General features: G+C 51.1%; 1 protein-coding gene across 1 annotated transcript in view; it reads right to left on the reverse strand.

Moving 5' to 3' along the window:
• The window catches only part of THSD4 (thrombospondin type 1 domain containing 4), a 324,275-nt gene that overhangs the window by 168,346 nt on the left and 128,530 nt on the right, over positions 1 to 27,399 (reverse strand). The window contains exon 6 of the mRNA XM_040968485.1: positions 17,188 to 17,324. Coding sequence (XP_040824419.1) covers positions 17,188 to 17,324 — 137 coding nt within the window. The remainder of the gene's footprint in view (positions 1 to 17,187; positions 17,325 to 27,399) is intronic.

The following is a 27,399-nucleotide window of genomic DNA, read 5'->3' on the forward strand; positions in this document are numbered from 1 at the left end:
ATCAAATAGTTGGCGATTTCAGTTACAAACCTCCATGAAGCTTGGTGGTGAGCAGACAAGGATTATAAGCTCATGGCAGGAGCCACAAGGGCTTCGAGGAGCAACTGGCTTGCAGTAAGGAATCTGGAGTCTAGCCAGGGTTATAACATGCTGCTAAGGGGTCAGAGCAAGGGTCGCCAGAGACATGTGAATTTAGCAGCCTAGTAGCACCCTGGCTTGACAAAGGGTTTGAGGTTTGGGCACTGGAGCACAGGAAGAACTGTCCCTGGTCTGTCCCATTTCCATCCTTCCCCTCAGCCACAAATCACCAAAATAGCAGAGGATATTAGAATCCAGCATGCACTGATTCATGGAGATACTTGACAAGGTCTCTCGTGAAATTCCTGCAGACATGATAGAGGCACTGGGTGCCTGGAGACCTGCCCCTGGGAGCCGATGGAAGGGATGCGGGCTAGGGGACGTGGCGTCCTGGATCAGGCACCCAGCCTTGCTGTGGACATGGTTCTACTCCTCAATGCTGTGAGCAACGTGGATACAAACAGAGGAGTAACTCAGATCCAAACTCAAGAGGACACAAAGCCAAGTCAATGGCATCACAAACTTCCAAGTGACTTCTCTGGGAAGGAACCACAAACTTGACCAAGAAGATGAGGAAGAGGATAAATACAAAGTTTCTGACTGAGGTTCAAATAAAACAAATGACGTGAATACAGGTTTGGGATGTTCTGAGCTAACAACAGTTGCCCTCAACAAAAACCAGCCACATTAGCTAATCACAGACAAAACACATCTGACAGTTCAACAGGACAGCAAAGAAAACCAATGCAACTTCCAGACCAACTGGAACAAACAAGTCCCTTGACGCCATTGTTTCAGATGACAGGAACTGCAACTGCCTTGCCAGTGGAGGATGGCATGCAACAAACACCTGCCACTCAAACAAGCAGGTGCCAGATCTGCATAGGGAGCTGGAAGTCAAGGCGGCATAGGGTTTGGAGCTGGTTCCTAAAGGAGAAGGCGAAATAAACACTAGATGTTTAGGCTGGAACAGCTGGAGGAGATCCATCCACAAGAGTGGTTTTCAAACATCAAAAGGAATTTCATATTGGATTTAGCTCCAGGAGGGGAACTGTGGTTGGGGCTGGCTCCGGTAGACAAAGAGAAGTGCTTTACAGTCAACAGGCATGTTCTCCTTGACACATCTGGTACACACGGAAGGGGCTTTATGAGGGGCAGCCACGTGACACTCCAGCTCTTCTCCCTTCAGCACAAAACAAGCCTCAGACCCTCTGGCAATGACATGACTGTGCAGAACTTCATGCCAGGCCAGAGCATCCAGACCTTGGCAGGCAGCTGGGATGACTCAGATAACAGTGCCTCTGCCACCCACACGGGAGATGTGGTCTGAGCTGACTGTAGCATTTGAAGCAGCAAGATGGTGGCTGCGAATGATGACTTGGTGGGAAGAGCTCAGTTCTACTTTAATTGTCTTCCCTGCAGACAGTTGGGAAGAAAAGCAGGAGCACCACATGGCTTTACCACAGAGGAGGAAGATCCGACTTGGAAATGACCAAAAGTGGACCATCTTTTAGATTTCAAACAAACACCGAGTCGGGCATTCAGGAAGGAATGGCTCTTCCAACAGGGCCACCTACATTCAACATGATGCTGCTCAGCAGGCATTACAATTCTGACCCCAACAGAACACTGCGTTCTCCACGTGAAATAACACTCTGAGAATTTTCTATGGAAAGGACAGGAAGTTCTGAGGGCGGTGTGGCAGTCACTCTTTGAGACAGACTCTGGTGTTCTTGGCTTCCTGCTGTTCAGGCCCTCCGAGATTCCTTCACCCAGGAACAATGCTGACCTGTGTCAGATGGGTAGATCTTGACTGCCAGGGCTGGGTCACACTGTGCACCGTGTCTGCCAAGGCTGCTTACAGTGTGCACTGGGACGCCTATCGATGCTTTCCTGTGTCATCTGTGGAAACCAGGGGACCCTCTGCAGAATCACCCGAGCTGTCTGATAGCAGTGCACGTCGGGAGGAGCTGCGGCCTCCTGCTCGGAGCCAGTGCCAACTTCCTGGGCATAAGAGGGCCATGGATCTGGGACACAGATCTTCCAGTCCCAGCCATGCCTTCAGAGGCCTACAGACCAGCTTCTTTGTAACTTCATGTGGGTCCTATTGGTGGGCCCCCAGCTGCAGGGTTCCTAAGTTCTAGCCTCACAGCAGCTACGGGGTAATCAGCATTTATTATTGTGTTGAAGTTGCTCTGTTTGGGGGTATTAAGTCACACAGCGGTAACTGATACAGGACTACAAACATCCATATTTCTCAGTTTTTCTTTGTAGAACTCCATGGTAGGGAGTCCAATGTGGCTGACATAATGGACATGGGAAGCCTGGAGTTGACTTCCAATGTGGTAAATGGAGACGTGTCTCCTCAATCCTGCTAGGAGTGTGCTGAGGGACAGACACCGCCAGTGAGGTGGCCTGAGCACCAAGCGCAACCTGAGACTGAGCTGTACTCATGTGTGGAACAATCATCGCTGTCCCAGCTAGCCATTTCCTGTTTTCTCCAGAGTCTGTAGCCCAGACACAGACAGAAATGGGCCTAGTCCACTATAACTCAGCTCCTTCACACTCAGCAGTGCCATCAGGGGGAGGAAGCCAGCTCCTGTTTCTAGACTGCAAACCTATCCACAGGCCGTCCTGCCTGCTGGCAGAGGCATAATAAGTTCAACACGGGACACACATCAACACATTCGTTTTGGAAGAATAGTCATCATGCTTTAGTGCTGAAACAGACCACTTAATCCACTCCTGTGGTTATCTGGAACCAACAACATGCTTCACACAAACACACACTTTGATTTCTTCTTATATATACTGGTATTTCTGGTATATACTGGTATTTCTGCAAATGCTGGCGAGTGGGCTCCTTCCTCTGTTAGCATCGTAGTTGTCAGCTCAGAACAGCAGGCTGATCATTCACCCCATCAGCCATCCCCTTGATGCTAGGGAAGGAGAGGCCCACTGCTGTTGGGGTGCCAGAGATCAGGCCACAGAAAGATAGCAAGAGGCAGGAGCCCTGTACCTCTTGTGACATCAGGGTCCAAGGTTTGGGGCACGTACGATGGCTCAGTGGCCAATCCTCCACCTGCATGTGCTGGGATCCTGTATGGATGCCAATTTGTATTCTGGCTGCTCTGCTTCCCATCCAGCTCCCTGCTTGTGTCTTTGGAAAGTAGTCGAGGATGGCCCAAGTGCTTGGGTCCCTGCACCCTCATGGGAGATCCAGAAGCAGTTACCAGCCCCCAGTTTCAGATCAGTTCAGTTCCAACCATTACAGCGATTTCGGGAGTGAACCAGAAGATGGAAGCCCTTTAGTTGTTTTTCTCTCTGTAAATCAGCCCTTTCAACAGTAAATAAATAAATCTTAAACAAACAAACAAAACAAAAAACTTGGACTGCGGGTCAGGAGAGGAGAGTCTAGCCTTTCTTGTTTTGGGAGACTTCACCCAGCACATGCAACATGTAAATGGTGCCATGATCCAAGTGACTGGCAGGGAGCAAAGGTGGTCACTTACTCAAACCAGAGGGGCCTACTCTGGGTGTCTGGTCTAGAACGGGGCGTCTTTCTTCTCCCATTTGAGACCCCAACTTTAGGATCTTACTCAGTAACCCAGCTGGTCCTGGCAACACTTTGGTGCTAACGCTGTCCCTTCTGGAAGACACTGCCGTCAGCAGTGGCAGTTGGAGTGAGCATGGCAGAGGCAGAAGAGTGGGCCGGCACCCAGCAACCCTTTCCCTGCCACTCCCTGTCCACCTGGGCGCCCTGTGATGGCTGTGCTTCGCCTGGGAAATGTTTCCTCTCTCTCAACAGGTTTGCTTCCCACTGCCAGTTACAATTCAGATCTTTCTCTCCATTTTGTTGACTTAACAGGCATAAACTACAAACTAGAGCATCCCAAGAGTGAGTTGTCACATGTGGGGCCTCAGGCAGCTCAGCCTGGAGCTCAGGGCTGGAGAAGGAGTCCAGGATGTGGGACAGGCTTTACAAAGGTCTTCAGATGTATCAGTGGACAGAGATTGCCTTGTCTGGTACAAGTCCTGGGTTTATTCCTTAAAAGAAAGAAAGAAAAAAAAAAACTTTCCTAGAGAAGCAGAGAGGTGTGAATGACTTCACTGCTATTTTTTAGATCTCTCTCTCTCTCCTTATGTATGTATGTATTTGAAAGAGTTACAAACAGAGAAAAAGAGACATTTTCTTCCATTGGATGGTTCACTGTCCAGATGGTCACACTGGCTAGGGGCCAGGTCAAAGCCATGTGCCTTCCTCCAAGTCTCCCCCACAGGTGCAGGAGCCTAAGCACTTGGACCATCTTTTGCTGATTTCACAGGGCATTAGCAGGGAGCTGGATCAGAAGTGAAGTAACTGAGACGGCCCATGTGGGAGATCAATGGCTTGATCACTCTACCTGCTATGTTACAGCACCAGCCCCTGGGGCTCCTTTCCAGACTTCCAGGTGGTCCTGGGTCGGGTGTGAGTAGGGGTGAGCCATCCTTTCTCCTAAAGGCACCGATCCTCTCTTGAGGGCCCCGTCCTCATGACCACAACCAGATACCACCCTCCAAGGCGGGCTTCTGTAAGTGAATGGGGAGTCACACAGTACATGGTGGAGTCGAGTCCCCATCAGGGAGAGAGGGCTGGGAGCACAGCTGAAGTTTCAAGTGGGCAGCTGTTTCTGCAATAGCCATGGCTGCCCTGCCCAGGCCAGAAAATCCAGGGGTTGGAACAGAAGCCCAAGCACAACAAGGCCTCACAGCGCATCCCAGAGCCTGGAGTCCTCCAGTCCCGCCTGCTGTGGGTGAGAGCGAGAGTCATTTGTGCCATAACCACAGCTGTGGTGAGGACAGCAGCCAGGATTTCATCCCAAAGGGACTGGGTCCCGGCTTAACCTGTCATGATACCGGGTCTGATCCCCTCTCCTTTGACCAGTCCCCACACCTAAGCCTGGGACACAGCTAACTTTTTAGCACTTTGCCTCAAGAATGTTAGTTTCTTGCAGGCAGTTGCTAGGCCGGGGTGTGAGCGCCATCTAGGAGCCGCAGTGGTAACTGCAGGGGCCGCAGCCCAGCTCCTTGACCTCAACGAAGCCACCAGTGCTGGGATGTCCCACTCTGCCTCAGCCTCCATGAGGATGGCAGGCAGTGCAGCAAATGCTACTCTCCTGAGGACACTGCTGGAACACCCACAACACTGCCACATGAAAACCTGCTGTTGCCTCCTGCTGGTGGACAGAACAGCAGGGAAAGAGTAAAATCCCTCGAAGCCCTCCCACCCCAGGAAGTGATGAGGACAGATCCACTCCTTCGACACCAGAGAACTCTGCAGTTCACCTCCGACGCCTCTTTGACACACTGGAGTTTCTGACGCAAAGGACAATGAACTCAGCTTACCTCCCTCTTTCAGTTCATCCAGCTCCTGCACTAGTTTCCACTCACTCACTCGGGAACTTGCCTTTGCACCTGTTGCCTTCCTGCTGTTCACTCGTGCTGTTTGGTCCAGGGGAGGCCATGCCAGGGCCACGATGCCCTAATTCTCAAGAACACACCGTAGGTTGCCAGAAGACCCCTGCCCCAGCAACACTGCCCATCCTGTGGGCTCTCCGTGGAGAAGCTGTGTGCCTGCGCCCTGGCTGGCCCCACTCTTTGGCAGAAGAAGTACCTCACATACCCGTCTCACTTCTCCAAAGCTGGCTCCTGGCATTCCACTTGCAGGAGCCTGGCAGCCTGTGCGTCTCTGAGAGGGACATGCATGGACGGGGCCTTGCTGTTTGCATCCTCCAAATCTCCTCATCTCCAGTTCCAAGTATATGGGGTGAGGCACTCATGTATGTGAGAGGAGGCTGGCCCCACCAAAGGGGGACAACGGGGGACAGTCCTATAGGCAGAGGCCTCCTATACCTCCAGTCACATCAGTATCTCAGCCGTCCATGACTGTCCAGGCAGACCGGGCAAGAGGGTGGCAGTCGAGTTGGGAATGATGTACTCAATTCACCTTCCCTAAAGAGAGAAGCTTTGAATTAAAAAAAAAAAAAAAAAAAAAAAAAAGGAGAATGTTGCTTGCACCCCTCCTCATCAACTTTGGGTTTTGGAAGATTTGAAACCTAAAGTGAACCTGCAAGAAGAGCCCAACCAAAATGAATACATGTCTCTCTACAAGGAGTTAGCCTCTTGATATACCTGCCCCCTGTCACAGCTTACCCCACCACACCTGCCCCCACCACAGCTGTTTTCTTCCACACCTGCCCCCGCCACACCTGCTCCCAGCCACATCTGCCCCTGCCCCACACCTGCCCCCATGACAGCTGTTTTCTTCCACACCTGCCCCCGCCACACCTGCCCCTGCTACACCTGTACCTGCCACACCTGTTCCGCTGGACACTCCTGCCCCCTGTTACACATGCCTTCTGTCATAGTTCCCCCCTGCCACATCTGCTCCCCTGGACACACCTGCTCCCCACCACACCTGCCCCTTGCCACACCTGCTCCCTGCTATATCTGCCCCTTGTCACAGCTGTTCTCTGCCATACCTGCCTCCTGCCACACCTACTGCCTGCGACACCTGCTCTCTGCCACACCTGCTCCGCTGGACACTCCTGCCCCCTATTACACATGCCTTCTGTCATAGTTCTCCTCTGCCACTTCTGTTCCCCTGGACACACCTGCCCCTGCCACACCTGCCCCTGCTACAGCAGCTCCCCTGGACACACCTGTCCCTGCCACAGCAGCTCCCTTGGACAGACTTGCCCCTGCCACACCTGCGATCCTGACATGCAACATGCAACATGGGATGCTGACGTCCCAAGAAGCAGTGTAACCCTCCATGTCATGCTCCCTATGCCGTCTCTGTAAACACCAAAAGCTTTGGGTAAACAATTCTATGTATTTGATGCATGGTGTGCTCTTCAGGGAGCAAATACAATACAAACTGGTTAAACTAGAGCCCCCGAAGGCCGCCCTGCCCATGAATTTATGACTGGCACATACTCCCTTGCTCAGTGCCCACCGGGCAGGTGAGCCAGGCACTCCCTGCACGGTTGCAGCTCCAGGGCCATTCCTGTCTTGCTGATTTGTCAGCTCTGTTGTTTGACCCCCCTGTAGCCTCTTCTCCCCTTCAACCTGTGTAAGTCATGGATCTGTGTTCAGGTGGAGTTTTTGGATTTCCATGAATGAGGCGGAGGATGCTCAAGTGTGCGGCTGATTTCAAGTAACGTGATGTCTGCCGGTTCCATCTATGCCGCCCACAATGCCACCATTCTCTTAAGACTGAGTGATGCCCCATATGTGCTCTACCTCTTCTCTCCCTGGCTGATGGACACCTGGCATGGCATCACATCCTGGCTGCTGTGAACCGAGGACCACGGCAGTACAGCGGTCTTTTTCACATGTCAGTCTCATTCTTTTTGGACAGGTACAACAAAAGCTGAAGCAGAGGAGTGGGGTTGCATCGAACTTGGAAGCTTCTGCAGTTACGACAAGTGAGCCAAAAGGACATTTCCCAAAAAGAAGAAGAAGCACAAAAAAGGCCCATAGGCCCATGAGAAACCTCCTCAAGGCAGCAACTAGCAGAGAAAGGCAAATCAAAGCCCTGGGGCGGAGCGACAGCATCCCTTCCCTGGGGTTGGGATGGCTGCTACAGCGAAGGCAGAGACACCTGCTGGCGGAGCGCAGAGGGGAGAACTGCCACAGCCACTGCAGGACCCAGCAGGGGGTTCCTGAAAATCCAGAAGCGGAGTTGCACCCTGTCACTTGTTATCAAAGAGTCGTCAGCTTCCTAGGCAGGTCGGCTCTGGGTCTGGCATCCTTACTGTGCTTCCATAATTCCCGTTGGCTTCCAGTCTAATGACATGCTCTCTCTTCCAGGAGAGCATGTAATTCTACTACTGAACACTAGGTGTCACCATCCTCCTAGAGCTGTGAACCCCTTTGGGCCCTCCTAAACCATAATCAAGAAGTCTCAGGCATACTTGATATGATGGTACAAAATGTGTAAACCAAATACTGAGGCTCATGTGTACTTGATGCATGCCGCAATCTGGAAACAAAGTACAAAGGCTCATGGGCTCGTGGTGCTGTTATGTAACCTGTAAATCAAATACTAAGTCTCACAGGTAATGGATGCCATGATGTACGAATGAGGTACTGAGTCTTATGGGTACTTGGCACCATTTTATGTGATCTGTAAACCAAGTGCTAAGTGTCACGCGTACCTGATATCATGCCGCACAATCTTTAAATGACTCTTGAGGACTTGACACCATCTTACATGATCTATAAAAGTACTAAGTCTCACGCACACTTGATGCTACAGACTTCCACTGGCAAAACATCAGAGGATCTGCTGCCTCCCCAAGGGGACCTGGGTTGCTCTGAGGGAGGAATAATGAAGCTGCTGCAGGAATGAATGCTGGCCCTGAGCTCTCCATCACATGCTTGAAGCCTCACTGCATCCTTGAAGCGTTCAGGGCAGGCTGCTAGGAGCTCATGTGAGGCATGATGAGTTCAAACTTCCTTTACTGCAAACCCGTCACTCGCCTGAAGGGAGACAATGCACCTTTGGAATCTCCAGGTGGTGTCTGAAAGTCAGACAATCCCCGGTGCCACAAACTCCTCACCTGACCCCGAGACTCCCAGAAATGACAGTCACGGCCACCACCGAGGGCCCTGCCTTGTCCCTTGCGGTGAGTGTGAGTTGGGGAGAAAATCAACCTTTTCTCCTGGCACCTGTAGGGATTCTATTAGGAAACCACGCCTCTCCCTCTACCCCTGGCCCTTCCCCCCCCCCCAAAAAAAGCAAAAGAAAACACTGGAAATGGCAAGATAAAAGACAAGCAAGTGTGTGTGTGGGGGGGGGGGGATGGCTCATTTCATTTCTTTTCATCAGGAGACAGGCTGACAAACTTTGATGGAAAAAGAAATAAAACAGGTGACAGTCACTTGTTGCTTCGGAAGACGACGGGCTTCCACAAAGGGCAGCAACTGTTATATTTTTCCCCTGTCAAATCCAGTTTTTTTTTCTAGAAGGAAACAGCTGATAACAAGCTTCCTTCTGAGTCTGTGAATAAATCCTCATGAGTGTTAATATTTCAATGCCTCCTACGCTCTGATAAGATCTTGACAAAGCCAGCCCCAGGGTTGTCAGTTTGAATAGCACCTCATGAGGGCAGCCCCGAAAAGCCACAGACTTGGTACCGGCCACAACAACGCGGACACCAAGCGTGGGAGGCCTTGAGCGCAGGGGACACTGCAAAGACTCGCAGGGAGGCCCTGGGTCAGCCATCCAGGCATGGAGCCAGCACTCACTTCCACGCTGTGGCTACTTCTGTTGCAGTACATGGTCCCGCATGTGCCTGTGAATGGACAGCAGGGCAGAGGGCCTAGGACAACCAGAAAACCACAGGAGAAAAGGTGAAATCAAATCCAAGCCTTGTTGTGGAGCAGCGGGTGAAGCCACCAGCTGTGAGGTCAGCATCCCGTAGTAGCACCTGTTCAAGTTCTGGCTTTCCTACTTCAGATGCAGCAGCTTCCTGGGAAAGGAGGCACTCGCCACCCACGTGGGAGACTCGGATGCAGCTCCCGACTCCTGGAAGTGCTGGATGCCGCAGCCATTAGGGGAGCCGGAACAGCGGGCCGAAGACCTCACTTGTCTTTCTCCTCGCTTTTCCTTGCTCTCACTCTGCCTTTCAAATAAATAAAATGAATCTTTTTAATTTTTTTTTTAAAAAGCCCATGCCTTACCAAATAGTCGGACACATTCTAAGTGGAGGAGACTGTACACTATAGAAACCACACAGGATGGAAAGGCCAAACACACAAATGCAGAACGGAACAAGGGAAAACCGCTAAGCTGACCATGCAAACAATTTTAAACTTCAGCAAAAAGAAATACAATCCCTATCAACAAAGGCACAAATTCCAAGTTTTCCTGACCCTCCCGCCAAATAAAGCAAGCAAGCAAGCAAACAAACAAACCTTGCACTTATATCGCAAATAATCGCTGGAAGGCATGGCCAACTCCTGTATGTGAAGGAAAAGACCAGCCACATTATGGAAGAAACGTGTAGACGCTGAGATGGCCGCGATCAAGGGGTCGGGTGAGTCCCTGACACAGGGAGGAGGGCTGATAAGGAACAGAATGCAAGGCAACCTGAGAAACCAGGAAATACCTCCTCAAATTTTGCACTCTTGCCACCTTGCCACCTGACCCTACTCTGGGTTGCCAAGCTTCTCACTTGAAGTAAGAGAAACACAAGGGGAAAACCACAGCACATAGCTCAGGACCCACCCTGGGTCACTGCTAAAGGGAAGTGAGCCAGAGGGCAACATGCCACCTGCCATGAGGACTGTCAACACACACCAGGGCGCCCAGCATTCCAGCCAGGTGTGCCAGCCTGTCTTCACCACAGCACTGCTGGCTGTGGGTTGAGCCTGGGTGCAGCCTGCGGGTGTTCCTCTTTCAAGAAATGGCAGCTACGTCTCAGAGCATCGCACCACAAATTCTCAGTGTCCTGAAACTCCAGAGTTCGACAGAGATCCCAGGAGGAAGGGCTCCATAGCACGGGAAGAGAGAGAAGCAGCAGCCAAAATCTGTGTTCAGGATTTGCTCTCAGCATGTCCAAAGCAAGAGGGATCCTGGGAGAAGAATGAGCTGGCAGGCACACCAAGAAATCCGGTCTCAGAAAGAGCCTGTCCAGTAGTGTGAATTTCCTGGTGTGTATGAGCTAGGGCGAGCTATTGCACACCCGTGTCCATTGCAGTGTGTGTGGCATTCCAGCTTCCATCTGGCGCTTCCCTACCCACCACGTGTGCAGTCTCATTATTTGCAAAGCTGACTTTCGCTTGCAATTTCAAATGATAGTCACAGATGGCGTGTGAGGGTCGTAAGTGGTCCTTCTCTGAGACGTGTAGTTCTGCCTGAGTCATAGTGGTCCACGTCAATAATGACGAACCATAATAATACTACTAAGATCTGCTTCTCATCAACACGATTGGCCACGGGCAGCATGGGCTGACTCAGCAGCAGGTGCTGCACGCCGTCGTGCACTGCTGGCCTCTGCAGAGAGGTCTTTGTCCCAGGCAGCACAGCCGTGTGCCTCTGTGACTCCTGCACTCCCACATCTGCTCGGCTGCTGCTGCCTGCCTAGCTGGATGGAGCAGCGCCGCTGGGCCCAATGAGGGTAGGTGTGGTGTACTGTCTGGCTGAGGGGACCTTTCTCAGGTACCAGGGACAGTCCTCCCTGTAAATACAGACAGAGCGCTCTCGGGTTCCCCCGAGGGGGTGGAATCCACCTCTTCAGAAAAGCTGGAAGGGGCCCCAGGAGGCTCAGAACGCCCTGCTGCAACCTTACCTGAGCCCCCACTCTCGTTTATCTGCCTTCTCCCGGAGTGCCTGCCTGAGTACAAGCAGAGGTGGACCGACTGTGTCAACAATGACTTAGTGACAACTTCCATAGCCAGAGCTGGCATGTGTGCACCAAGGTGGTGCTAAGTGTGGCATTGTCATGTGGAGACTAGAACATTCCTGGGTAGAAAGGGTCACACTTTCACTTACAACGTTGGGGACAGCAGAGAACAAGATACACTTAACACCGATTCCTAGGCCCAGAGCACTAGTAAGCTCTGGGCTCCAAGTGCCCAGGAGGCTAGGGGCTGAGTCCAGAGCACGGCAAGGTCCGGCTCTGAGTGCCCAGGAGGGCTCCAAGTGCCCAGGAGGCTAGGGGCTGAGTCCAGAGCATAGCAAGGTCCGGCTCCAAGTGCCCAGGAGGGCTCCACCCCAGGCTAGGGGCTGAGTCCAGAGCACGGCAAGGTCCGGCTCTGAGTGCCCGGGAGGGCTCCGAGTGCCCAGGAGGCTAGGGGCTGAGTCTAGAGCATGGCAAGGTCCGGCTCCGAGTACCCAGGAGGGCTCCATCCTGGGGTAGGGGCTGAGTCCAGAGCACGGCAAGGTCCGGCTCTGAGTGCCCAGGAGGGCTCCGAGTGCCCAGGAGGCTAGGGGCTGAGTCCAGAGCACGGCAAGGTCTGGCTCCGAGTGCCTAGGAGGGCTCCACCCCAGGCTTGGGGCTGAGTCCAGAGCACGGCAAGGTCCGGCTCCGAGTACCCAGGAGGGCTCCATCCTGGGCTAGGGGCTGAGTCCAGAGCATGGCAAGGTCCGGCTCCGAGTGCCCAGGAGGGCTCCACCCCAGGCTAGGGGCTGGGCTGTAGGTGGGTATGCCTCCCCCAGACTCCTTCATAGAGGTCTTCTGCTCCTCTCTCCACCTCCCCCGTTCCTGCTGTCACTACACACCACTGTAAAACCCTGTTAACATAACAGCACTCATCAGAATTCATAATCCTTGTGCTTTATCAACTGATTGCTTAACGATTTTTTCTTCCAGATTTTGAGCTCAAGGTGGGTAGGACCAAAGTCATGTTTTTCCGATGCTTTTACTTCTCACCAGCACTTAGTCCTGGGAATGACAATGAGCACCTATGTCTACTGTCCAATTAATTACTCTATGTGGTACTTAGGTGGCTAATGAACAATTCTCTGAGACCGTATTAACAGGAGCAGGTTTGGCACAGTCATTAAGATGCCACTTGGGAATGTCTGGGCTTAAGTATCACTTCTGCTCTGGTTCTCCAGCCACTCACGTCCATAATGGCATCTGTAGGTTCATTTCGACCTGTGACCACAAAGGATGCCAGCAGTGGGGGGAGGTGGGGGAAGACAGAAGAGGAAACAGACCCAATCTTGCTGCTTCGGCAACTTGGCCACTAGAATGCAGAGCTCTGGAGAGTCACCATGGAAAGCATTTCCAGAACAATCGGCTAGGGGTGGTGGTCACGGAGATCCTCGGAGAGCCACATGAGCTCAGAATGGCAGCAAATGACAAGCCCTTCAGCTTTTCCCAAGCTGAATTGTACAACCACCTGTCACAAGGCTGCAGTTTTCTCACTGCCATTTTTCTTCCGGTTTTCTTCAGTCACAACAGCACTCAGAGCAAAGTTCACAAAAAAAAAACCTTTTTTTCCCTTACCTCCACGCACTTGCAGGCCTTGGTTCCAGGGGGCACTGGATTTCTCGAGTGGTTTGTTTGCACTCAGCTGCCCAGCCGTGACCCCAAACCAGAGAGTCTCACACTGCATTCAAGACCAAGTTCACTCCCTGAAATTCAACCTCTCCTGAGAGCCTGGATTCACGCCCCACATCAGAACTACCGACACACGGAGGACACGGTGGTGACACAGCCCAGCAGGCCCTGCTGGCCAGGGGGATGGCCCTGCCTGGCCAGAAGGACACGGGGAAGGACCTACACTTCACTTCCCAGGGATTGGGAGCCTCACACAAACACTCTGACAGGCCAGTCCCGTTTTGTGTCTGAAGTCTCACAAACAGGAGATTGGACAAATAAAACTCGGAACAGTGGGAGCACAGGGGCTCCCCACACCACGCTGCGCAGTGCTCAGAAGGATGGCTCGCCTAAGAAGCACCATGCGTGCAGGACCCTCCGTTGTGCTCAAGGTGCAGACAGCATCCTTACGACGGTACTGGGCAACATGGGGAATGACAACCCTGCCTGCCACACATGAAGCCACAGCAGAACATCACCTCCTTGGGCAGGCAATGGGAGGTCTCCAGGCACTTGTTCCAGAAGCCCTTCTTCCACGCAAATATTCTTTCTTCCTTTCACAGAGGGGTGGGATAGGGGGGTGGGGAATGGGATTCTGGTTCCACCAAGATCATCATCAAGGCTGGAAACCTTAGATTTCTGAAGGTTTGGTCCCTGGGGAAGCTGGTGTCTGGTTTCTTGGTCCCTGTGACCCTGTTGGTTCAATGGCCTGCTTTTTCATTCAAGGCCAAACCTCATTTGTTTTCGTTAAGTTATGAGAAATAAAAAGAAATCATCCAACTGAAATGTTGGGAATTTTTACAGCAGCATTGAAGGCTGAGACTGTTGTGCCCAGATTTTGCGATTCCCAGAAAATTATCAGGAGCCAGAAGTCAATGCAAACGCATAAAGGTGGTTTCTTCAGACTAGGCTGCCAGCTGCTGCAGTCAAAGCTGCAGCAGAAGGGGCAAAAGAAGAGTGAGACTGAACAGCACAGGGTTTTTATACATTTCAGGCCAATTCCACACAACCATACAGTTAAGATTGGTCAGTTTATCTGTTGACTTGCAAAAAGAGCAAATTGGCAGGCTTCTATTGGTGGGTTCAAAGCAAGCAACTTTCAAAAAGTACAAACTGGTGGGCTGTAGGGCAGTGAGCCACTTATCTGACAAGCACGCCAGGACTCTCCTTCCTGAGCAGGGCTCTGCCTGCCTGACCTGCAGGTGTCACGTTGACCGTCAGGCCTGGAGCTCACACAGCTCCCAGTCAAGCCCAGCAAGGCAGAAATCACAAAAGCAGAAACCGCCTAGGTTCTTCAAAATCAGACAACACAAATCATGGCAACACGGCACGGTGTGTGACAACAGTACGGAGGGCCATGTTGTCAACTAGCTCAGATGTCATCTGCCCCCATGTGGGAGGCAAGGAGGGGCAGGGCCTCTGTGAACACTGGCCACACTCTCCCTCCGGAGGTTGGAGGCAGGGGCTGGGCTGAGCAAGAAAGAAGCTGTGGGATCCAGATGCCCTCCCAGGCAGGGACAAGCGATCCTTGGTTTGAGGACCCCTCTGGGCGAATCCTGAGCTCCTATAAAGACCATGAGTCACCTAGCTCAAGGGGACAGGACACAGACCCCACTCTCTCTGGCCCCCAGCCCCAAGGATCCAGTTCCTGGAGCCTCTGTACCCTGCTCGTCCCTCCCAATTTCCAAGTCTGGAGCACAGAGGAGCTATAACAACTGAACAAACATAGGCTCTCCTAGGAGTGGGCAGAATAGCCAGGCCTGCCATGGATGGGCTGGGGGCCTTTTCTGGTCTTGCTGTAGGGAGAGCCAGCTCCTCCCTAGCTCTCCGTATGGGGGGCTTCTAGCACATTCTTTAGTGTCTGTTGCAGGCTGGCATCCCTGTCTCTGTGTGGCTGAGAAAGGCCTCCTGAGACAAGTTCACAGGCAAACACATTCCATGGAGCAGCAGCTTTGTCTGCCACAAGCTGGCTGGCAAAGACAGCAGCTGACATCTTGTGGGAGGTTGGCACTTGACCCTTAGAAAACTGCCAAGTAAACAGAACCCATGGCAGAGACCCAACTGATCCTACAGAGAAGATAGAGGGGTCGGACCATCCAGTAACTGCAATGGAAATTCTGATGCCCAGGAAGTATGTGACAAAGCCCGGTCCCCTGGTCCTGGTGACATCCGAGCTGTGTCGAGCCCTTGCATCCTGAAAAGTGCTAACCTCAGCCTCTTGGCAGCCGTCACCTACAAACTGCATTGCCTCATGGTGTGGACGCTGTTTGGCAGCTGTAGGAACCGGGACCCGAGTCCTCAAACATGGCCATTTTCCTTTGACATCATCAGCTCAGACGCTCTGTGAGACACGAGGAAATGCACTGCCCTGGGAAAGAGCCCATAGCTCATTGTTCTTGTGTGGCTCCTGTCCTATATTTGCATTCCAGGTCCTTTGGTCATGCTCTTTTGATGGCAGTGCCACTTCAAATGTTGATGCAGGGACCATCAGTATTACATCAGATTCGCTGATGGTCAGGCCCTCCCAGACATGAGTCAGCACTCGTGGGAAAAACACTGGGATTCTCAAATCCTGAATGAACATGCACACACATGAACAAAAATCCAGCACGAATGCAAAGCTATCTTTGCACAATGAACTCACATGGCAGGGCATGCCCAGGCAGAAGCAGCACCAATGGACGCCACATACTCCCCAAGGACCCTGTCCTGTCTGGGTGTGCAGAGGAGCTTGGGTCTCCAGTAATACCCTCCCACTTTCTGCAGGTACACAGGGATTGTCAGTAATCTCTGCAGAGTCCCACAGCAGAATGCACAGGTTTGGAACCCAGACAGCCCAGCTTCAGAGGCATGGTTTTCGACCCTCAGCCTGTCTCAGTTGCTTGCAGGACACATCTGCATTGCAGAAATAAGACCATTGGCTCAACTCCTACAGGACAGGCTGGTTGGCCATAAGGGTCATCATTTTAGGTGCATTAAGTGTTAACAGCAGAGACCACTGGAGCTGGAGAGCTCATGTAATGGTGCCATCTGTCCAAGAGAATGCATGAAAACTGGCGATCTCTCCAGGAGTAAAGGTTTAGAGGCCAAACGTGGCTCATCCCCTAGGGGTCCTCCTGGTGATACATTCGACATTGCTGAGGATCTTCTCTCCCGCTTATTCCTCAGACGCCAAACAGTGGCTGCCTCCCTTGCTAACTGTCCCTGGAAATCTGACAATGTCCATGTAGCTCTGGTAAGTTCTCTTGTGTCCTACAGGGGAAACTCCTCCTACACAAAGGGAAGGGTTGGTGGTCATGCCCCCAGGTGCCAAGCCACAGTCAGGAATCACAGCCAACAAGCACCGCAGCTCAAGAGCTGTGGACTCTTGGCACTTTCACTGAATGACACACAGCAAATAGGCAGGCGTCCCAACTGCTGCGCATGAGGCTGTGGTGTTTGTGCCACTGCATCCGAGACGCCTGCTTGTCACCGAATGGTACCTTCTGCCCAGGTGCTTCTTCCTCGGGGGCTTTAGGGAGGTCCTAGCATAGACCATGGAGGCTAAAGCCACACAAGACTTCTGCTGTTTGAACCACAGCCTTGGCTACAAAAGGCACCGGACTGTGAACCGCCTTTGACTAAGATGCACTGCACCCCACAAAGATGATGACTCGAATGTCAAGGCCCTCTCCATTAGTCCTCACCTCCCAGGAAAGGATGAACGCCCAGGCCAATCAGGAGAGATTCCTGCATCCCTTTGTGAAGTTGACACAGACCACCTAATGACTGCAGGGCCAGAGAGGATGTGGCCCAACCCAAAGGACAGTGGGGACAAGACTGCCATGCCCTGTCCCTCTCACAGAGTCCTTGATTTAGGGATCCCAGTGTGGGTTGGGAAGAGGAAGAACCCTCCTCCCTGGTAGAGAGCCAAGCAAGTACTACCAATCAGACCTCAAGTTTCCACCAATGATAGCAGAGCCAGTGTTGCAGATTCCCCAAGGTTCACCTGGGTTGAGCCCAGGGCGCCTACCTTACACTGCCCAGACACACAGATGGCTGTGCCGTTCTGGTCACAGGGTGTGCCGTCAATGACCTTCTCAGCTTGCCGGACATAGAAGCGGTAGCCCATGGCCTGGCAGTTCAGTTCACACTTGCGGTCACCCTTCACTGCCGGAAAAAAAAAAAAACAACGGTGAAGATCAGAGTGATACCCCTTGATGGCAGAGTATACCAGTGTCTAGTCTTGGCATGTTACTCAAATTAAGCCAACATGAACCACTCTGGCCAATGTGTATGATTCGGTGAAGTTTCGTACATCTACCAGTTTGCACCTTGCAAAAGGACAATCTCGGATCACTCCCATGACCTCAGAGAGAAACCTGGGACTGTGAGCAGTTGTTTAAAGTCCTCTAGCAGCTCCCTCCTGCCTGTGTTCTGCCTTCCTGGCTTGGCCCCAATCTGGGCATCCCATGATCAAACACCTTTCTAAACTGCTGAGGAGTCCCTGGCTGTCTCCATGTGTGAGAGTGCTGGGAGGTGCTGTGTGCACCTGCTGGTGCACACCAAGGGTGTGACACAAAAAGAGCTTCATGAAGGGATCCAGAAGGCTGCTTACCTTTTTGTTGTTGTTGTTGTTGTAAGCTTGATTTATTTGAAAGGCAACGTTATAGACACAGAGCAAGACAGTACAGAGAGATCTGCTGGCCTATTCCCCAAATGCCTGGGCTGGGCTGAGGCCAGGACCCTGGAACTCCGTCCAGATCTCCCTCTTGGATAACAGAAGCCAAGCACTTCACTGTTCAGAAGTGCAGCAGCCTTGAACCAAACTGGTGCTCATATGGCATGCCAGCACCCTCAATAGCCACAACAGCGGCCCCATTCTGTGATTTTTAAAAACAAAAGAATCTGGTGCCGGCAGTGTGGCCTAGTGGCTAAGGTCCTCGTCTTGAACGCGCCGGGATCCCATATGGGCGCCTTTTCTAATCCTGGCAACTCCACTTCCCATCCAGCTCCCTGCTTGTGGCCCGGGGAAGCAGTTGAGGACGGCCCAAGGCCTTGGGACTCTGGGAGACCTGGAAGAGGTTCCTCGATCCTGGCTTCAGATGGCTGTTGCATTCACTTGGGAAGTGAATCATCGGATGGAAGATCTTTCTCTCTCTCTCTCCTCCTCTCTGTATATCTGACTTTGTAATAAAAATAAATAAATCTTTAAAGAAAAAAAAAGAAACTTTTTAAAAACAAAAGAATCTATGCAGTTCTACCTCTGATATGTTCATTTAAATGACCACCGTTTCCTAAAAATAACTCGACATTAAGTAGTTTTCCCACAACCTTAAGTGGAACTTCTAAGTCTTAGGCAAGAGACAACATACCTTTCAAGAGCCTTGCCTATCTTTATGGTCTCTCTTTCCACCTTTCATGCTCAACCCCACAAGCACTTCTCTGTGCGACCCCTGGGGGACTGTTCCATCTGTCTTCATCTCACTTGGCCAGCCCTTGATTCCACTTTGTTTTCTCCCCTAGGTCGCCTCTCCTGGGTCCTGATCCCAACACCACAGCCATCACGGGCAGCATGCCTCCTGCTGCCAAGTTTACAGCTAGGCTCCCTTGTACTAACGTGCCGTTTCACTCACCTGTGGATCCCAGGCAGCCTGCACAGAACTCAGCACATGCCAGCTGCTCAGTGAGAACCCAAAAAGGCACAGAGGAAGTGACTGACGTGAGTATCGGCCTCTTTGGGGGCTTTTTCTTTCCCTCCTCCTCTCCTGGGTTCATACCCCTACTTCTGTCTTTCTCTGTATTTCATCACTTCAGGCAGAACTGGCACATGGCAGGTGACCAGGAAATACCACATTCATTACTGATACGATGAACATCCTTGCAATGCAACTGTTTCCAAAACAAGAATGAGAAACATTTTCAAGCAAGATGTGCTTCTCTATCTCAAAAAGAAAGATGAGCCAAGTACACACTGATTTTCTTTTTTTTAACTGATTTTTGCATATTCCAGGGCAGTGCCTCTCTCTAAGTCGCTGGATTATGTCACACCGATCTTTTTCCTACACCGTACAATACATCCTACTTTCCCTGATATGCCTGTCTCTCTACCGTGGCAATGTGGTTCCTAAGCCACTTCAAACAGCTAACAGGAACAAACCTGCAACTCCAGGGACTACTGATCACCCCCTCTGTGCTCTGGGTTCTGTGTCAGAACCCATCTTGGCTGCCCAGCAAGTCAATAGAGGGTAACTATCAGACCTCAGAACAGAGACCCCTTTGGTGTTTATCTTAAAGCAAACTGGCTTCTAGGTTTCAGAGTTCCAATAGGCAAGAAGTGATACATGCAAGAACACCCATCTACAGCTCACATTCTCTGATTTCAGCTGTCAGGGCCCTGGTCCCTCTTTTCCTGGCTCTCTGACGTCACTTCTAGGCAATAGACAGGTAGTAAAGGGATCTGTGGGTGGTGCCTGCCAGGACTAAAATGAGGCTTTGAGTGTCACTTCATTGTCCTCTGCCTAACACCTCTAGCCTCAGGGACGCTGTGTTTGGCTGTCAGTTTTATTCCTTAACTGTCACTGCCATAGCACAGGATACCCTGACAAACAACATGGGAGAGGGTTGGATGCCAGGCTGCCACGGAAACAGGCCACAGAGTGGGCTTCTCCGGGATCCCTCCCCTGAAGGCCAAAGGCCAGCTGCTGGTCTGATCTGCCTTCCACCCCAGTGGCCTGGTCCGTCCTTTCTCCCCCCGCCCCCACCGCCAAAGGGCAGGTGACATCACTGCACAGAACCATGAAGAATCCCCAGCCAAGAACACTTGCCTCACTTGTTGTGGGGAGAGGGGTCTGCACCCCAAGCCTGGCTTTCCAAGTCTCAGGCTTGGAAGCTTCTTTTAACATTTGCCTAGCTCTTCTCTCCATTCCTCTTAAACAGAATGCCAGCTGGGACAGAAGGAACCTCTTGTTAAAAGCTTCTCTCATGGTTTTCTCGAGAGGAAGGGTGAAGCAAGATGGTGGCCAGAGGCTGGGCTGTTGGCGTTTGAAGGACTCCGGGAGCAGGGCAAGAATGTTGGGGGCTGTGGGTAGAGAGAACCTGAGCAAGGGGCACTGGGAGAAATGCCAGGGAGGCAGGGTAGTTGGGGGAAAGGCCTGTGGCCCTCTGCAGGTGACAGGGAGGCCTGCAGTCTTCTCCCAGAATTGTTGGAAGCACAACTCTCCTGAACCAGAAATGCACCAGGTGGGGTCCTGAGGCAGAGGTGGGGGTGCTGTTTCGAAGAGACGGAGGCGCTGGCAGCAGGCTTGAAGAGGTCATGAAAGCAGCTGTGCCCCTTCAGTGGAGTGCCTGGGGTTCCAGCTTCCTGCTTGACATGCACCCCTGAAGGCTGGGGATGGCATGAGGACTTGGGGGACCCCCCCGAGGGAGTTCTGTCGGCCATTTGTGGGAGCGAATTGGGGGACAGAAGATCTCTCTCTCTGCCTTTCAAATACACCGATTTTAAAATACTGGAAAAACAGCAAACTAAACCCAAAGTCAACAGAAAAAAAAAGGAAACTAGGATGGAAATAAGTAGAAAATATGGTAGGAAAATTACAAAGAAAACCAAATGAAACCAAAAGATTATTTGAAAGCAACGTAAAACGGATGGACTTCTTCATGAGTGAAAACCTTTTTTCTTTCCTGCCAAGGATCATTTGGATATTTATAACATCATTTGCAGGCCATACAAAATTATCAACTTAAAAACTGGCTATAGATTTACTAACTGTCTTGAGTCCTGTCTGTGCTTTCCCTGGCAGGACCGGACCAAAGAATTTCCAGACCTTTCATGCTGACCATATGGGCAGGGTTACAGACACAAAGACTGCAGGGTGAAAACAAAAACACTGGATGTAGAGAAACAAGCCTGTGTCATGTTGATAGGAATAGAAAAATACTGTAAATACAGAATTATCATATGACCCTGTGATTCTGCGTCTTGCTCTATCCCCACAAGAAACTAGGGCATACGTTTCCACAGAATCTGTGCATTCATGTTGGTGTTAGTTTTATTCATAATATCTAGGGAATCCCCTTGGCTTGAGTCATAAACAACCATGATCTACCCACATACAAGAAGGCTGCTTGTCCATGGAGAGAATCGAGCACTGACGCCTGCTGAGACTTAGGTGCATGGTGCAAATCTCACACTCAGTGAAGGAATCCAGTCATAGAGGCCACATGTCATGGCCATTTATATGTACCTGTCGAAGAGGGACAGCTACAGAGAGAGAAGCAGAAGCAAGGGACTGCAGAAGCAAGCCAGGGTGGTAAGACCACTCAGGGGCATTGCTTCCCCCCAAACCCCTAAGGAAGATAAAAAACGCTCTGAAATTTCACAGTGGCATTAACCACAGAGCTCTGAATACACTAAAAACCATGGAGTGATAACTCACATGGTACCATGGAGTGATTACTCACATGGTACCATGGAGTGATAACTCATATGGTGCTTAGGTGTTGGTTTGCTCTGTTTATTCAAAAATGATGTTACTAAAGGGATCCCCTTTTCCCTGTATGGGGAAGGACAGGGCAGCTCAGAAGGTTCTAGGAGCAACTTCCTCAGGAAGATGAAATAGACAGAGTATTCAATATATTTTATAATGCTCAAATTGTTAAGATATTAAGGTTTAAGCAGATGTAGAAGAGCTCAGGGTCACAGGCAGGACTGCAAAATCAGGTTTCTGCCAACAGAGATGGGGAAGACTATAGGACAGGGGAAATGGTCGCAGTAGAGGGAGTGGATGCAGCTGCTGCATGACACCCAAGAGACCCGCCATCCCCACCTCTAACTCCTAACCTAACCCCAACCTTTGCCCCCCACAGCTGGAATCAGCTCACAGCTGTGTCTTTCTGTAACTCTCTCTTGGCCCAAGATCAAGTCCCATTGATTGACAATTCTGTAGGGGTACAAAGCCAATGCCTTCTAACCTATAGGCAGCTCCGACAAAGTGTTCTCCCAGCCCAGGGCTTCCTGCGGGGCCAGCCGAGGGTACAGCATGACAATCATGGCCTCAAGGGACATGGTACCCAAATTCATACCTCCGGAGACCAGGCCTAATGCAGGGTACTGCGCACAGTGCCAACTGCGGCTCCTGACCCAATCCAAAAGGGTTGTGGGCTGGGCTGGCCACATGTGGGCAGGCTGGGGAATAGAATGTCAAGGAGAGGAAAGAGTCTTCACCTTCAACATGAAACTCAAAAACAGAAAAATCCAGAAAGCACAGCATGAACCTACTTCAGAAAGCGTTTAGGAAAATAGAACTACAGGGTAAGTTTATTTTGGTGGAAAAAATAGTTTTAACTCCAAGCACAGATTTTCATGACCCACATTTGCCGTGAACTTTTTTGCCGTACTTATGTATAAGCGTTGGTTAGAGACAAGAAGGCAGTAATGATCAAAACAGATAAAATACAAACACAATTTCAGGTATTTTTTGTTTGTTCATTTGTTTGTTTTTGTACCAACTTACCTGTTATTCTGTTTGCCATTAACTTCTAAGTCCCCTTGTAATTGTTGGATGGAAAAATAAATGAGCAATGGGCACACTTTGTAGAACCAACACCATTAAATACAGGCAAATAAATAATAAAAATTTGTTTAATAAAGTAAGCCTAGGGGACATCCCTGTGGCATAGCCAGTTAAGCTGCCACCTATTGCACTAATATCCCATATGGGCACTGAGTTGAGTTCCAGCAGCTCCATTTGTGGTCCACCTCTCTGCTAAGACCCTTGGAAAGGCAACAGAAGATGGCTTAGTTGCTGGGCCCCTGGCATCCACATGGGAGACATGGAAGATGCTCCAGGCTCCCGGCTTCAATCTAGCCCATTCCTGGCTGTTGCAGCCATTTGGGGAGTGGACTAACAGATGGAAGATCTCTGCCTCTCTTTCTCTCTGTATGATTCTGCCTTTCAAATGAATGAAAACTTATAATTTGATTTAATTTCAACATTGCTTACATAGTTGACAGGGATGAATACCCATGTGGGACTCTGATTAGGGTGGGAAATGGTCGAGGTGTGGAGAAAGGTGGGTAGAACAAATGTTCATTTTTTTTTTTCTCCTGTGTCCCCAGGGAGGAAAAGGGAGAGATCCACCCTTGTCAAACTCCATCATCACCAGGGACAGGGGGACGGTGATTTTATGACACCTTAGAGACCCTGATGTGGAGAAGAGTGTTCTAAGGGTGTTGTTACTTGAGTGGTTTGGATAGTTCTGAGATAACATTGGCTTCATTGCACCAGGGTTGAGAAAATCTTTCCAAGGCCTATTGGCTGACCAAGTATGCATCTACAGGCCTCAGAACATGCTGACCAGGAGAGTGGTCCAACCTTTCCTGTTTTCTATTCTCCGGCTCAACATCCTCCACTGGCCCAGATCAGCTGGCCGTCAGGTTCTCTGTGTGCTATTAGCCATGTTAACCATTGCACAGGCATCAACAACTGAGGAGGCCCAGTCCTAACACATGTACTTTAAGGTTGGACCACATTAACTGTAATTTTCCCCATAGCTGGGATTTGAGTCCAACCATCTAGTTGGGGGGTCCCTCAATAAACCCCACCTGTGATGACCTCAGGCTTCTTCTATGCACCTGCTAGTGCAAGGTCAGGTTCAGTTTGCCACCTACACTGATCAACAAACATATCAGTTTGCAGTTGCCTAGTCAGTTTGCCCTGAGCCCTATGTCTCAGACCAACCCAGTTTACACACGCTACTGGAAGCTGCACCCTGTCCTGGCTTGGTTTGCCTCTTATGCTCACCAGCAGATGAATTTCCCAAGTTTCCCTACCAGGTCCACTCCCAGCCCAATATTTCACATGTGCCAGTGGGTGCTACAGCCCCATCCTGACATGGCTGGCCCCAAGTCCTGACACTCACTGGTGGGTACTATGGCCAAACCTGACTGCCCTGTACCTATTATGGCTCTTGTTGGTGGGAGCCACAGCCTAACCCAGCTTGCCCACCACTCTCCTGGCCCTCATATGAACCTCATATGAACACAGGCACTGTGGCCTAGTCTGACTTGTCTTACACCTATTCTGGCTCTCAGGAAGACCAGTAGGTGCTGGCACCTAGCCCAGTCTGTCCTATACCCAAACCCAACCCTCACACATGCCAAAGTTGGCATAGCCCACCTGCAGTTTCAGCACTCACTGATAGGTGCTGCATCTTAGCCCAGCGAGGTGCTGCCCACACCCTGTCCTGACTCTCACGCCTACAAGCTGGTGCTGCAGCCTGGTCCTGCTTGGCCCCAGGAAAAGCAAAATGCAGCATTCAAGTTCTGAAAAACAAATCCTCTCTTGACTTCTGCCTCTATTTAAAATGCATACAAAAACTTCAAACCACTTGACTTTTCAGGAAGCTTGTGTAAGTGGGAGAAAAAAAATTGTCTTCTGTGACAGGAAAAATGGGTCAAAATTGAGGGATTGCGATTCAGGCTGTTTTCCTGGTGTTCATCTTTGAGCCCACCCTGAAGGAGCAAGGGAGACCTGTGGGTGGGAGAAGGAATGAGATAGCAAGGAGGTAAGCAAGGAGGCTGCACACCACACCATACTCTTACATGGAGTGAACAGTCTGGGTAAGGAAGGAGCAGGGACCGTGTTTGGGGCCTGTTTGTGGAGAACATGTGATGTCTGTGCTTAGTCTCAGAGGAGCTCACACTGCACCCCGCACCTCACGTCTGTGCTCACACTGCACAGCTCCACCTCGTCACCTCCACCTCACGTCACCTCCACCTCTCGTCTGAGCTCACACTGCACACCTCCACCTCATGTCTGTCCCAGAGCCCTCACTTCCTGTTCCAGTCTCTGGTTTCACTTCCTGGTGGAATAGCCCATGTCCCTGTTGGAGGAAAGCAACCTTGTAAACACAGATCCTAAAGCTGGGGACCTGCAGGGTGTTTCCCCCAATATATGCTCAAAAGAGAACTGCAAACAAATTAGAAACATGTGGCTGAGACCTGCAGCACATAGGCCCAAGTTAAACAGAACAGATATGCAGCCATTAATGCCAGGCAGGGAAGTTGAGTGGCAGCCTCTGGTCTGGGGAGTCACCCAGGGGCAGCCAGGGCCAGGGCACTACAGGCCACTCTCTATGGAAGATCTTTCTGAACTTGGATTCAGAATTCTAGGCCTGACTCAAATGACGCCCTTCGAAACTACATCCATCCCCATCCCTGAGGCTGCCTTTTCCAAGACACAGTTATGGAAAATGATTCTAAGAGCCCCAACTCTTCTCAGGAATTAGAAACCAATTTGAAAAAGTCAGCTAAGACTTTCATTCTGAGCTTTTCCCATGCTAAGAAGGAAGCTACTGGCAGTGCCTTCCACTACGGGAGTTAAATGAACTGATCTGCTACCTGGCATCCCACACCTGCAACACGGTGTGTGAATCCACACAGCACAGCTTGCTCATCTTACTAAACGGATGGTTTCAACAGGCTGGGGTATGTGGGTCAGAAACAACAAAAACATCTTTGCTAAAGCTTGGGTGTCCCTGGCTTGGTGTCCCCTGGACGTCAGGCTGCCCCCCAGCATGGTCCTCACACACACACAGCTCTGTTGGTCATGCTAAGTGAGCACTTGTCACTTCAGCTCTCATAGCATCACCTGAGGGTCTCACCAAAACACCCACTCTGCTTGCAGTTAGTACCCCAGAGGGTTTCCTTCAGGAAAGACTGGAAAGGAGCCCAGCAATTTCCATTTTCAACATGTTTCCTGATGCTACCAAGTGCTGTTGGTCCAGGAACCACACTGAGAATTGCTTCTCAAGGATGTGCAATATAGCCAGGATGCAGAAAGAACTTGGCAGCAATCACATTACCAGTAGAAACCGTGATCACATGATGTCTGTTTCCCTAAATATAAGGTCATAAGGTTTCACAGCTGCAAGCTGGCCAGTCAAGACCATGGCCACCAGAGACCTTGCATGAAGGACAAGCCCTCTCTAGCCGTCTGGTGTGGCAGGGCCTACTGCTATCATTGCAAGTCAGCTGTTTATTGAGGGCCTATCAGGTACCATGTCTGTGTAGATGAGTTCTGCTAACCCCAAGTGCGTGGAGGATTGGGACACTGAAAGCTCAGGAAAGCTGAGTGACTTGCTCTCGCCCCTATCACTTGCTGGGCAGGAATCAGCAGACCTCAGCTTTAAATCGTGCCTAGTGAGTGCCGTGCTCCTACTCTGCTGGATGCACACTGGCAGGCTGCACTGCCAGCGGGAATGGCTGTGATGCTTCAAGGAGGCTCGTCCCCTAAAAGCCGCCCACTGCGGCTGGGTCTCCCGTCAGTCTTCCCTGACTCTTCTGTTTTTCTTAAAGCCTTCAGTTGAAGGAAGTCTCACTTCTTACTCCATGGCACTTTCGGGTCTCTAGAGCCCAGCCCCTGTCCCCTGCCCTGGCCGCCCTATTAGTTCCCTGCCACCTGTACAGGACTGGGTAGGGCTGTCCCCTCTCTGACCTGGATTGGGAGTCCTCTGCAGGGTCACCAAGGATGGATGCATTTCTAAGGCACAGTTCAGTCTTCTCACAAACAGGACAATTGCCATCAGTGGCAGCACACATTCTAGAAATTTCTTCTCCCCACCCCCTTGACTGTTCCACCAGCAACATCATTCAGTCACCCTGGATTTTCCTCTCCCAGCCCAAGCACAGGCCCACACCAGCCTGTGCCAGAAGAGCCAGGTGTGGCACCAGTTCCAGTCCTGGCTGTTATAGTCCCAGTCCGGCTCCCTGATGATGTGCCTGGGAAAGCAGCAGAGAATGGCTCAAGTCCTTGTTCCATTCTCGGCTGCTTTCCCAGACTACAGCAGGGAGCTGGATGGGAAGCAGGGCCATTGGGATTAAAACCAGTGCCCATACGGGATCCTCGTGTGTGCAAGACGAGGACTTCAGCCGCTAAGCTACCACGCCGGATCCGGTTGCTTACTTTCTAGGTTTGACTTTGCCCGCCTGCTCCTGGAAACCTTTCTCTGATCCTACAGCCTCTCACCACATAGACACTGCACCTAGAAAGCATCTGCCCTTCACCTGACTCAGCATTTTACACAAATCTGCAGCTGCAGACAGGCAGAGATCTGCTACACTTTTGTCAAACCTCACACAGCTTTTTATGTTGATCTCAACAGCAGCTGGCATGGCTGTGGTGCATTCGAAGTGCCAAGTACAACTGTGTGACACTGCACCTGCATGGGCTCTTATCATCCC

Source organism: Ochotona curzoniae, unplaced genomic scaffold (genome assembly GCF_017591425.1).
Source record: "Ochotona curzoniae isolate NIBS_2020 unplaced genomic scaffold, NIBS_Ocur_1.0 scaffold_4701, whole genome shotgun sequence".
NCBI lineage: Eukaryota > Metazoa > Chordata > Mammalia > Lagomorpha > Ochotonidae > Ochotona > Ochotona curzoniae.